Consider the following 11,719-nt stretch of genomic DNA (forward strand, 5'->3'; position numbering starts at 1 on the left):
CTTCAAATCCTGACGACTTGCCGTGGGAATTGGAGAAATTGTCTTGCATCAACTAGAGTTTTCTGCCTTATGAACCTTATGAGGCCTCTGTTATACCCCCAGCCCAAGCAAGCCACGGCCACCGGCAACAATAACCACTATTATTACTACAACTACTACTATCGTGCACCACCACATCACAACCACCACCTCACCACCTTCGCGCCTTCCTCGTTCTCAATAACGCGACTTCTTCGTCTTCTCTTTCTTTTCTGTCTTTTTCATCTTCCTCCATGGCTTTCTTCCATGACTACCTGTCAATCTTTTCGGCCTTCTTGATTCTCATCTGCATGGCGCAACGGGGACTTAGAGAGGCTGTCTCGAGCCGGGCTCTGCATACCATCGTTTACCATCTACAAAGGAGCTACATTCGCTATCCTTCTTTCGCCTACTGGCGCACAAAGAAAGAGATCAAACCTCTTCTAGAATTCTTTCCCTTCGCTTCTAGAGTATCTACAAAGACGTCCAGTCTCGATTGAAAAGAATGGTACCACCAAGACCCTCTTTCCCCTTCCACCCCCCTCCAACATGCAGCATCACATGCTCTACTCATTGCGCGCTCCGGTTCTTTTCCTTCCTCGAGGAGAACAATCCCACGCAAACGATTCGTCCACCAGAACAAACGAGTCAGAACTGAAACCGAACGTAAAAGCAAGTGAGGGAGGGAGAACGCCACACAAGATCCGCGTTGACCCTCTCCTCTCCCGCGTATGTGGCTCCAAGGTGTCCCGGAATATCCGAACGCTAGAGACCGTTAACCGGGTCTATCTGGGCGGCGATGCACCACTACTTCGGACGCAAAGGCCTGCAGTCCATTGCATGCCAAGACATTCATCGTGCTGCCACCCTATGAGCCCCCGATGAAGTCTCTACTCTGCTCCTTTTTCTTCTCCTCTTCATCCTGCTTCGCGTCGCCGGCGACCGGCCGAAAACCGGGAGACCTTGCACCGGGTTTGGCGAATCCTCTTAGTCCCGCGGCCGGAGGTGGTGGGTTCTAGCACCTCGCTACAATCCAGCAAGATTGAGGACTGCGCCAGTTTAAACTCCTAGCAGGAATCTCGAAGACCCCCCTGCCCCCCCCCCCCCCCCTTCCTGCTCGTGCCACCCATCCAACCGTTTGAAAGAGGCTAGGTGGAAACTCCCAATGGGAAGTATCACAGAGGTAGCGAGAACCGGAAATACAATATTGGAAAAAGGAAAGAAAAAACCAATAAGAGGAGGAAGCCAAGTAAAGATTATTATAGAATGGATCTAGAGCGGGAGAAAAGAGACCAAGCTCTACAGCAGTTTCTCTCGCCCATTGAACCTCGAACGCTCCTCGTCCTCTCCCGCAGTCATCCGGACAAGTAATTCCCGCTCGGAAGGGAACATGCAACAGGGTCTATGACGACCAAGCTTCTCTGTCAGTCAAATCTCATCTGAAGTTTCTGCGCATCTCCTGCTGGAAGCCCGACACAGACCTTGGTTACACACCTGCCGGCACCCACACCGGATGCGATCAGCTAATCATCCGGTTTTGCAATGATACGGTGGAGATCCTGCTAGTCAGTCAATCTATCTATTGACTACCGACTAGTTAACTTTGGGGTACCTCGAAATTGCGGTGGAATATCCACATCCTTTTTTATTTCTCGTTGGGTCGGGGATGAAGTAGGAATCCATAGGCAGCCATCAACTAACAGCTGTTCGAAGTCAACGACGACAACTTTACTTTTTCTTCTACCACTCCCCACCTGTCGCCTATCACACCCAGTGTGACATCGCTCGACGTTAATGATTTATTAGACTTACAAATGAGGATTCGCCTATTTACTGCTGTCCTTTGATCTGTGTTTTTCTTTTTACTTTCCCTCTTTGTTTCTTGGGTTATTCCAAAAAGTCGGAGGAAAGCCCTAAACGTACAGACACTGATGGATTAGTTTTTCAAGCCAACATCCAGAGTCGTTCCCACTCAACCCACATTCGGGCCGATAGTGCATTCCTGCAGGGCATACAGAGGGTGCCCCTCCCATCGCTGCAGACTCGCGGCGGAAATGCAGAACGACAATTTCCGTGGACGGAGAACGGAGTAGGGAACACCACCGGCCTAAACATGTGGAGTTGAACAATACTTACGGTATGCACACATTAAACTCTGAAGCCAGACAGGACCGGACGGCAAATGAGCGAGACGGCAACATAAAGACCGATGTGTCGCCAAGTTTATTTTCGTGGAATATATTGTTAATTGAAACTCCGATCTCCTTCCTCCCAAGTCAAGGGGTTCCGGAAGAAGCGGGAATTTCAGCAAACCGAGAGATGGCGGTCGACCACTCGATGACCAGAGTAGTCCAACCTGAATCTCGATTTAAAGTTCTCCTTGTGAGAAATGGAATTGTTTTCTTTGTTCTCCGTGACATATCCATGCTCACCTTTCCGTCTTCGGATGGGAGGAAAAGCGACGACGATCGGCAAGACTCCACCAATGCGCACGAACAGTTCCCCTACTTTAGGCGACAAGTATGGCCCGGCCGGCTCATCCAGCTCACGCGTATGGATCGAGTCAGTCACCAGTTTCGTTCCCGGAGGCCCATCCTCCCCCGCTAGGCCACCAACCAGTACGGTGTTACTTCCGACTCCAGCTTTCGGGAGACAAGACACACAACGGTTGGATCGAGGATCCCAAGTGGAGCCTATCGATTGATGCATAGCCTGATCGATGCATAGCCTGATTGCTTCTTTTCTTTGTCTTCCCGCCCATCATTTGTCTTTTCCACCAGTACCATCCGAAAGGATCAGATCAAATAACAGCCCCCCATGCACATATGACTTCATCGCCAACACCTCGCTTGTTGACTATTGTATGCTTGATGACTAGGACCTGGAAGTGGAGAAGGCTTGAAACTCGCCATTGAAGGTTGTGGATTCCGGCATAGCCGAACCTCCCTCTCCCCCTCAAAGGATCCATGCAGTCCGCCCCTGTTCACGGTAATTGTGTTGGTGTCAGACTCTTAAATTGCCGGCGGGCATTGATGTTTGTCCCTTGTTCTAGATCGTCATCGGCCGCGTGTCTGTCAAACAAGGATAGTCAAGCACAACACGTAGGCATGCTGATCGCCAAGAAGTGCAGCGGCAATTTCCGCCACGCTATGGAATGACTAGACTAGCCACTCACTACTAATCTTGACTAATCTAGGCAGGATCATATTTGGGGAAGCCACCTTCTTCTTACTGCACACCCAATTTTGAGCATCTGGGTGCCTGAACCCCCGCCGATCTAAACCGTGATGATAGGGTTGCTCATATGAAGCAACCCGGACGGGGAGCAGAGACACCTCCTACCTGCTTAGGCACTAGACTCCGCTGCCATGACCGCCACTTACTGCTCTCTAGTCAATCCAACCGACGATATGAACCGGCATTCGACCGATTGGGAGCACTCATCTACTTATATCAACCGTTATGATCAAAGCCAAGTGTCCTGTTACACCGTTCTGCCTCGCAAAATGTATCCGGCGATCTCATCAAGCAAACGAGACTAACCCAAGGTGGAAAGTACGTACATCGGTGGGAAAAGGAAGCCTGTTACACGGCAAGGCAAGCGAGAGATCGTCAGGGCCCTTGCTGTATGATCATTTACCCGACCTCTTGGATGGAAGACCGTTATGTTAGCTGATGTCATCCACCCAGTGGCAATTGGCATAACAGCCATTCATCTGGCCAGGGTTTTCCGTACGGGACTGAGATTCAGGGATCTCTATCCTGGACTGTATCAGCTATACTATCCCCCCATTACGATTGATCAAGCATTAACCAGCGGCAACAGTAACCTCCATGGTACGCCTCATCTCGACGTCCCTTCCTTCTTTTCATTTTCGGTCGTGTTCAATGTACCATCCATCTCCCACTGACTGAATACTAAGATTTACAAAAATCACTTCGTCGCGTTCATCCGGTTGGATAATGTCCTTTATGCGAGGCATACGCAACACCGCCCTCTTTTGCAAGCTTGACATCTGCAATCACACACACAACCCCCCTTGGACTTCCCGCATCACCTCCCGCATCTCTGCATCCGATAGTCACACAGTAACATGTAGGTATATAGTGCGCCCGCACATTATATTCTCCGGATCCCAAGGTCGTAAGATTAGCAGTCGATATTGGCCGCCTGTCGATCAAGCACTGTACACGCATCGAGAAAACTACGTTATACTTACTTCTCTTTCTGGGAAAAAAAGAAACTTTAAAAAAAAAAAAAAGGACTTAAATATTTTCAACGAATGGCAACGCGAAGAAAATGCCATTTATCTCGAAACAATCTGCTGAACGCATTTATGTCGCCAAATTCTCATTCTCTCCATCATCAAACTACCGTATCTCGTGGTTAGGATAATCACCATAAGTAGTCGACTCCATCAACTTAGCGTTCCTGACATTCGGACCCTGATCCTTAAGAGAAAGAAAGTACAAGGGTCATTGTTCTCCGGCAGAGAATATAGTGCAAAGATCTCAGCTACACAAACTTCGAATCTGACGAAGAATGATAAGAAACGAGGGAGCACAAGGGAGACAAGGGACCACGGGGCGGGCGGATGGGGAGAGGGGGAGGGGCACCGGAACTACCCGAGGGAGGGAGGGGTTTCCTAAGAGGTATCTACATGATACCCTCATGAAGGGATGGGATGGGATGGGGGTTTCAGATAACGGCTGTCTCTACTTGTGGCTGGTGGCTAGTCTACTAACGGTGAACGGATGTGGTGGGTATAATACACCCTAGTATCCTATTGCCTTGGACTTAACTGATTCCTGTCAGCTGCTTAATGGTTAATGATTTGGAGACCTTCAATTGAATGAATGTGAGTGAGTTGATAGCGCGTGGAGGGAGCAGACAACACTTTTCCCTAACGTGCAGCGCAGCCGACAGGAAAAACATTCGGAGTGGAAAGAGCAACGACAGAGCGGTTGGGTGGACGTTCAGATCGGTTACGCATCACTTTACGGAGTATGTGGCGGGCGAAACAGCAAGGATGCGCTGGTATTCCCCAGGGCTGTTATATTATTACCACCTGTTAATGCCCGGGGAAAGGTGAGTGAGAACTCTGTTAGTTGACAATGCGTGTCTCTGCACTCCCAACAAAGGCGTGATAGGAAGAAAGGCAGGATGTTATTTGTCGATTCCCTTCGGAACGCCTCGGAGTAATGAAACCGAAATATTGGTATCATGGACGCGAGACACTAGGATTCTCGAGTATGCATGCATGCATTAAGGAAAGAGAATGGGCTAATTCCCGACAAGAGATATGCTGCTGCTGCTGCTGCAAATAATGCTGTCGCAGTGACAGATTAATCAAAACTTTTCGGATCCCACGAATATAACCGAAACAATCACCTTTGCAAAGAAAAAATGAAAAATGACCGTGGATAACCAGACTGTTGGTCGAAATAATTCAGCCAAGGTGAAAGGCTTGAGACATCCGGAAGCTTGTAGGCCTTCTCCCGCACATATGCGTGGCCTGATCATCCTCATGCATTTAATGGCTGTCATCGTCAATCCAAACGATTTTGTCCGCGAGCCATGCTGGAGGGCCCTCCAGCAAGCAGCGTCAACACACTCGGCGAGACTGCCAAATCGCATCCGACGGACCCCGGTCAGCTCTGTCCCATAGTATGCATAGCTCACCGACTTGGTCGGATCTGATCCCACATGCTGCGGAATCACAGGCTCCTGAATCATGCACCAGGACGTATCAGTAAATATCTGAGCGCCGGATTGCTCGATGACGGCAACGTGACCGAGCCGGTGATATACCCGCGCCTGGGTTTCCCGGTGACAAGCGACGATGAGAGTGTCTGAGTGCATTTGCTTACCCGTACCGAAGCGTACAAGTCTCGCAATTTCTTCTTACTAGAGAAATGTGGGTTCCCTAGCCATACCAGCCTGCCAGGTCGACTAGACTGCCGTTCAGCGCTGCCGTACTGACCAAGAATCATGGAATGTGATCCACTATTATTGGACTATTTCCATTGGCCGGCTAGATTATCCGGTTTAATTGGTATGATCTCAGTAATGGCGTAAAGCTGCTCATCCACGGTCAGTTCATCTCGGAGCTTTCTGCTTGGTAGCAGCAATCATAGAAAATCGCTGTACTCTAGCGTTCGCGATGCCACATTTCTTCGAATAAGCCGTGGTGATAACTCGCGCAGCTTTTTTGAAGCCGGGCATGAATGAAGTCCGACCAGCGGCTGTATCACTAACAATGTAGCCAAGGAGCAGGAAAGGGGTGTCATCCAGGCCAATCTTACGGCTTAGGTGGACGGGGGTGTGAACGTGCACGCGTCAGGTTTCCGTAATGTCACCGTTCGTGTTCTATGTCGGCCCAGTCAACATCGCGAAGATCTCGAAATAATCTGGGCTATCAACCGTTTGAGAGCACAAAAAACTGTCCGCAAAGACAACAGCTATCAACTCAGCTCATAACTTGCTCGCTCTCCTCTGACTTGATCTGGAGAAGGTATGGCGCGCTCGTAGATGATAGCTTGGCTCCCTTCCGGGATACGCTTCCGCCGATGCTTCGGATGGCTCCGCATCATTCGGAAAAACCCCGTGGGAGCGCGGCAAAACCATCTGTCCATTAAGATGTTTTCAATATTCGCGCGCTTCACACCAAACCGATCAATAATACCTAGGCTTTGCGCCATGGGATGAATGATATACAGGGCTACTTGCACAGCTCTTCCGTGAGCACCATTCAGCATGTCCACATCGGACGCTCCAAGTCCGATTGGCAATGAAGAAGAAAGCGGCTGATGCGGGCTGCGAAGCAAAGTATGCGTGCTGGCCAGCGCCTTCCCCTGGACAGCATTAGCTGTGCTCGAATGCCCATTATATCGCGCATGGCCGCCCTGGAATACGAACCCGAGTTGCTCCTGAGACCAATATCAGGCCTAGCGTGTCCAATCGCAGCATGGGGGACGTTTTTCGTTAGGGAAACTCGCCACTCGGGTTGTGAGAATCAATTCCTGCCGTGCGAAGATGAGCGCAGCAAGATTCGAAAACCTCAGAAGCAATATAAAATAACTCTGACTCCAGAATACAGCCCATCATCATTGATATTCACCAGTGCTTTCACTGTCGCACACTTACCACAAATGAGTGAAATCGATCGCTGGTGATCCCATCCGCTGGAATCATACCTCCCCAAAGCTCATTAGACTGCTCGAGCGGCGGCACCATGAATTGAAGAACGCCCATGCAGCACGGTGTGACTGGAGGGCGGAAGAGCTGTCAACTATAAGTATGAGAATGTGAATGGTAGGAGGTGGTTGTCTTGCTGCCGGTGGGCTCCTGCTTTGGATGGATGAGACATTGGGGTTTGTTGATTCCCGAGGACATCTCCACGAACTGTTGCACTGGATAAGGGAGCCGCCTATAATCGTCCGCACCGTGAAAAGCTGCGGAACCATCGCTCGTAGTAGGCGCGCTGATGCCGGCAAATACTCAAACACAGTCGAACAACATTATTTTAGGGTCGCACCTCATGACGCTAGCTTGGATGACTGTACTCGAGAGAACAACTACTCGACGTGTCACTGGATTCGAGATCGAGGAGAATTGGACTGTTCGGACAAGGTAGACGTGAGTACACTGAAAGGCAAGGTATGGGAAACCTTCCCTTACTCCTGCATTATTCATATTCAAACTATGAAGGCACGGCTTCTAAGAATGGGTACATTGCTTCGTTGATTGCTTCCCGGATCGAGCTGGTGACTGTTTGGCCCAGCCTGGATTCTGATAAGCTCAGAGGCGATGGAACTAGGTTCTTCACAGTCCAATGTTGAGTATAATGCTGCCGGTACTTGCTAACCTTTCTCGAAGATGAACGCTACTCCGAGGGAGGGCCGATATAGGAGGCTGTCGTGATTTCGCACGTACACACGCAGCAGGCAGCATGCAAGGGAAAAGGAATGAAAGAATTAAAGGATGTGAATGTTGGCTACTCCTTATTGTTGGATGACAGCAGCATCGGTATCGTACGAACGTTCTTTCTTGGGCTCGGTGGCTTCTTGACTGAATGCTTTTGACGCGGACGGACACTTGTTGTTACGTTTTAGGGGGTACAAGAAGCAACCTTTGCCGACGACGGGGCCACTCGTTTTTATGAGGGGCTCCGGCCCTCTAGGCACGATACCGACGACTTCTGTGCCAAGGAGAGCCATACGACCCAGACCTCGCAGTTTGGAAATCAGGGAAGCAAACAGGACTTGACACGAAGGCTAAGGCAAGAACCTCCAGTGCCTCCAGCAATGAGAGCCCCCTAAGCGAGCGGTTTATTGAAAGAGAGATTAAGGCAACGGAAGACCATAAAGGCGCTAAGGGCAAGAAACCGGAAACCGGCTCCTCGAATGACAGTCCTCTTCGGAATTACTTCGATGTGCAGAACGGTAAGTGTCATCCATTGAAGATGATGGATGGACTGGTGATCCCATAGAGTATACCGATGAACTCTTTGGCAGAGCAGCCACAGATTGCAGCAATTGGAGGATCCCAAGCACCGAATGATGTGAAGAGGCTGGCGGTGGTGGATGTTTCATTTTGCCACTTTGAAGTGGAAATGCATCTCGAACAACAACCGGGACAGCATGCGCAAAATATGTATGCAAAGAAGGCGCCTTGTTTGCGAGTGTTAAGGGGATAATGGTTGTGAGTGCCTCGGGGAATTTTGATGGCAGGAAGACCAGCAGTTTCGTTTGTTGTGCTTCCCTGGCTCGGCGGTCGCCGACTTTTCTGCGTCGGCCGAAGAATTCCAGCCGACGTTGATCAGAGGAGGGGGGTGTCTAGGTCTGGTTCCCATGGGACTCGTTCCACAACATTCCCAAAATCTTCTCCGGTACGCCCAGTTAGGCCGAGCAAAGTAGACTCGGTGCAGGTTTGTGGCTGTTCGGAATGGTGTCATGGATCTATACAGAGTGATGAGCAGGCGATCTGGAGAGTGGAAATCATTACCCGGTTGATCGTTCGATGGGCTTCCCTCCGAACGCTCGGTTGTGGATCTTCAGCTCTTGTGAGGGCCGTGGGAGAAGTGAGTGGACGAGAACAATTCGGATACTATCTCCGGCCGGGCGCTGATCGGCGGTCCAATTCGCCACCTCGGGTCGTAGGCCGCCAAGAGAACTGATGAGCGAACGTCGAGGTGGTTGTAGGGGTTGCCACTGCCAGCGATTTTCGAGAAGAAATTGCTGCAGGATGGAGATAGGTTGTCTGGTTTGATTGAAGGATCGTGTGGAGGAGGAAGATTTGAAGAGAAGAGAGATGGGGAGGTGTTGCGTAGTGTAGTAGGCAAAGAGCGAGAAGGGAAAGTGCGGGAGCGGAAAGTCACCATACAGAGGTTAAGTACTACTACTGCTACTACTATCACTCCTTAGTAGGTAGTCAAGTACTAGATACCTATTCCAGCCAGCATTACTGTTACCTCCCAGTGGCAGGTCCATCATCCATTCTACTACTATAAGTCTCTTGCAGGCATTGTCTTCTTTTTGGCATCAAGCCATAGCAATGTCCGATGCATTGTCCAATAGCATCATCCGAGCTTCTTCTAAGAGTTGCACTGCAACCCACAACTTCAATATATTCACACAGAAGATATCCCGAGAGAAAGAAAAAGACAAGATGCTCCTACAGCATCCCCTTTTTATCAGACTACCCACCAACCGCAAACCATGCATCCTCAACTGTATCTCATCCAGCCAACGGAAAGCCCTCTACCCCCCGTGGAAGAACACCCACAACTAGCACAACTCGACCCACGCATCAAGATTCATATTCTTCAAGACAGTCGAAAACAACGCGGAATCTTGAAACTCGCAAGCACTAGTCTTCTTCGCAGCAGCGACAGCCACCGCCCCACTATCCCCATCGTCCTTAGGATACTCAATATGAAAGACGGGCTTATTCTGCTGCACAAAGGGGACATAGGTATCACACTCGGCCATCTCGGCGCACTGCTCGTTGACGCACCACTGCATATTTTCAATCACCTGGGGGATGATGGAGCCGGCGTTCTTAAGGCCGATGGAGAGGCCGCGGGAGCGGGCCTCGGCGGCGAGCCAGTTCACAAAATCAACGGAATCCGCCTGCGTCAGCCCCAGCCCGTTGTCGTTGTCGTAGCCGTCCACGTTGTCTGGGTCGACGCCGTCGCAGCCTTTCTGCTTTGCTTGGTCCAGGCGGGTCGCGATGACCTGCCGGACGTTGTCCGAGCGCAGGTCCAGCCATTGCTCGTCCGGCCAGCCGTCGAGCACCCTACCTAGATCGCTGGGCTGGAAGGCGTCCTTGTCCGGTCGGTAGTTCTCGTAGCTGCCCGCTGAGAAGTAGCAGATTACCTTACGGTTGGCGGCGTGGAGGGCGGAAATCGTCGCCGCGTCATTGATCCAGAGGTCGATGTCGTAGATCTCCGTCGTGCTATCGAGGCTGCTTACGTCGATCGGGTCCGTGAGGATGATCTGCCAGCTTGCGGCTACTTGGGGTTGCCAGATTGAGCCACTGCTGCTGCTGCTGCTGCTACTGCTACTGCTGCTGGTCACGTTGTTGGCGGAGGTGACGCTGCTGCTAGAGGTAACGTCGCTGGAGGAGGACGAGGTTGGGCTCGGAGTGGCTGTAATTATGGTGGTGGTGGTGGTGGTGGAGTGCCTCCACTTCGACCTCGACGCTTCGCCCAATGCCATGAACAGACCCAGAGCAAGGATAATGACATGAAAGAGGGACGACATGATAATTTGATAAGGCTTTCAAGTAAGGAACGTTGTGATAGAAGAAAGGAGTGACACAGATATTGAATCTGGAATATGTAAAGTGTGATGTAGAAAGGAGTGTCACAGATATCAAATCTGGAATGTGTAAACAGATGGGATAGAAAGGAATGTCACAGATATCAAATCTGGGCTGGTTTGAAGATCTCACAAGTTCGAGGAGCAAAGCATGCTTATATACCAGGAAGAGGGGGGGGAACCTCCATCCATGGCATGCATCTAGTATTCACTGATCAAGCCGCGGATGCGCTGGCCAGAAGACCAAGAAAAAAAGCCCAAGTTTCACAATCCGGCTTTGATTGAATGAGCACAACATGGGGAGATCGAAATACGGTATGGCCGATCTCGACAATGAAGGGATCCTTGCAAAGTACAGTGCCTGCCAAGTCTCGTTCACTCCCGATGAGAGAATCAGTGGGAGAGAGACTGTTTCAAGTCATCGATACTTCCTTTAATTGGACGTGCCGTGTACATCAGTGAGAGAAAAAAAGAGACCCCGGTTCACTATCAAGCGATCACTATGGTTGGGGTTGGACATCGTCCTGACAGGTAGGGCAGGAAATACCAACACAAGGGTCCAATAAATCGACTTTACCCCACCAGCGAAGGAGCCATAGGGCCGGCATGGCGCACATTGGAAGTCATCGCATGGCGCTCAGGTACATGTACAGGACAGTACACGATCTGGAACCGCCTTGCGCCGGTGACATTGCCAGATCTTGGACTCTGGTTCGTGGAAAGGGAAATGATGCAGGGACTCTTGGGGCTCAGGGCGGAGGGGAGTATATCCGCTGTGGCTGAAATCGAGGGCGCTAAGCAGTGGAGGAGATGCAGTGACGCTGCATTGCTGCACTCCCAGCGGGTAGAATGGCCCTGCAACTCGCCATGCTGAAGT

General features: G+C 50.6%; 3 protein-coding genes across 3 annotated transcripts; all 3 read right to left on the reverse strand.

Moving 5' to 3' along the window:
* Nucleotides 1–5,324: 5,324 nt before the first annotated feature.
* Nucleotides 5,325–5,914, reverse strand: BO97DRAFT_408866 (uncharacterized protein). Its single transcript, XM_025695955.1, has one exon. The coding sequence runs from the start codon at nucleotides 5,879–5,881 to the stop codon at nucleotides 5,369–5,371; it is 513 nt and encodes a 170-aa protein (XP_025546804.1). The 5' UTR covers nucleotides 5,882–5,914; the 3' UTR covers nucleotides 5,325–5,368.
* Nucleotides 5,915–6,155: 241 nt separating this feature from the next.
* BO97DRAFT_244883 (uncharacterized protein) lies at nucleotides 6,156–7,191 on the reverse strand. Its single transcript, XM_025690821.1, has 4 exons — nucleotides 7,166–7,191; nucleotides 6,938–7,101; nucleotides 6,443–6,873; nucleotides 6,156–6,388 (listed from the first exon to the last, which is right to left on the reverse strand). Exons 2-3 carry the CDS (start codon nucleotides 6,986–6,988, stop codon nucleotides 6,484–6,486), a joined length of 441 nt encoding a protein of 146 aa, XP_025546805.1. The 5' UTR covers nucleotides 6,989–7,101; nucleotides 7,166–7,191; the 3' UTR covers nucleotides 6,156–6,388; nucleotides 6,443–6,483.
* Nucleotides 7,192–9,787: 2,596 nt separating this feature from the next.
* On the reverse strand, nucleotides 9,788–10,785 carry BO97DRAFT_473535 (endo alpha-1,4 polygalactosaminidase; the record flags this gene model as incomplete). The annotated part of the gene is made up of 2 exons (XM_025700246.1): nucleotides 9,788–10,591; nucleotides 10,745–10,785. 2 exons carry the CDS (start codon nucleotides 10,783–10,785, stop codon nucleotides 9,808–9,810), a joined length of 825 nt encoding a protein of 274 aa, XP_025546806.1. The 3' UTR covers nucleotides 9,788–9,807.
* Between the last annotated feature and the right edge of the window lie 934 nt (nucleotides 10,786–11,719).

This window comes from Aspergillus homomorphus (assembly GCF_003184865.1).
Source record: "Aspergillus homomorphus CBS 101889 unplaced genomic scaffold BO97scaffold_61, whole genome shotgun sequence".
Lineage (NCBI taxonomy): Eukaryota > Fungi > Ascomycota > Eurotiomycetes > Eurotiales > Aspergillaceae > Aspergillus > Aspergillus homomorphus.

Coding starts and splice junctions, on each gene's coding strand:
- BO97DRAFT_408866 (XM_025695955.1), bottom strand. CDS start 5,881: ATGCACTCAGACACTCTCATCGTCGCTTGTCACCGGGAAACCCAGGCG.
- BO97DRAFT_244883 (XM_025690821.1), bottom strand. CDS start 6,988: ATGCTGCGATTGGACACGCTAGGCCTGATATTGGTCTCAGGAGCAACT. Junction 6,874..6,937: donor TGGTCTCAGGAGCAACTCGG/GTTCGTATTCCA, acceptor AATGCTGTCCAG/GGGAAGGCGCTGGCCAGCAC.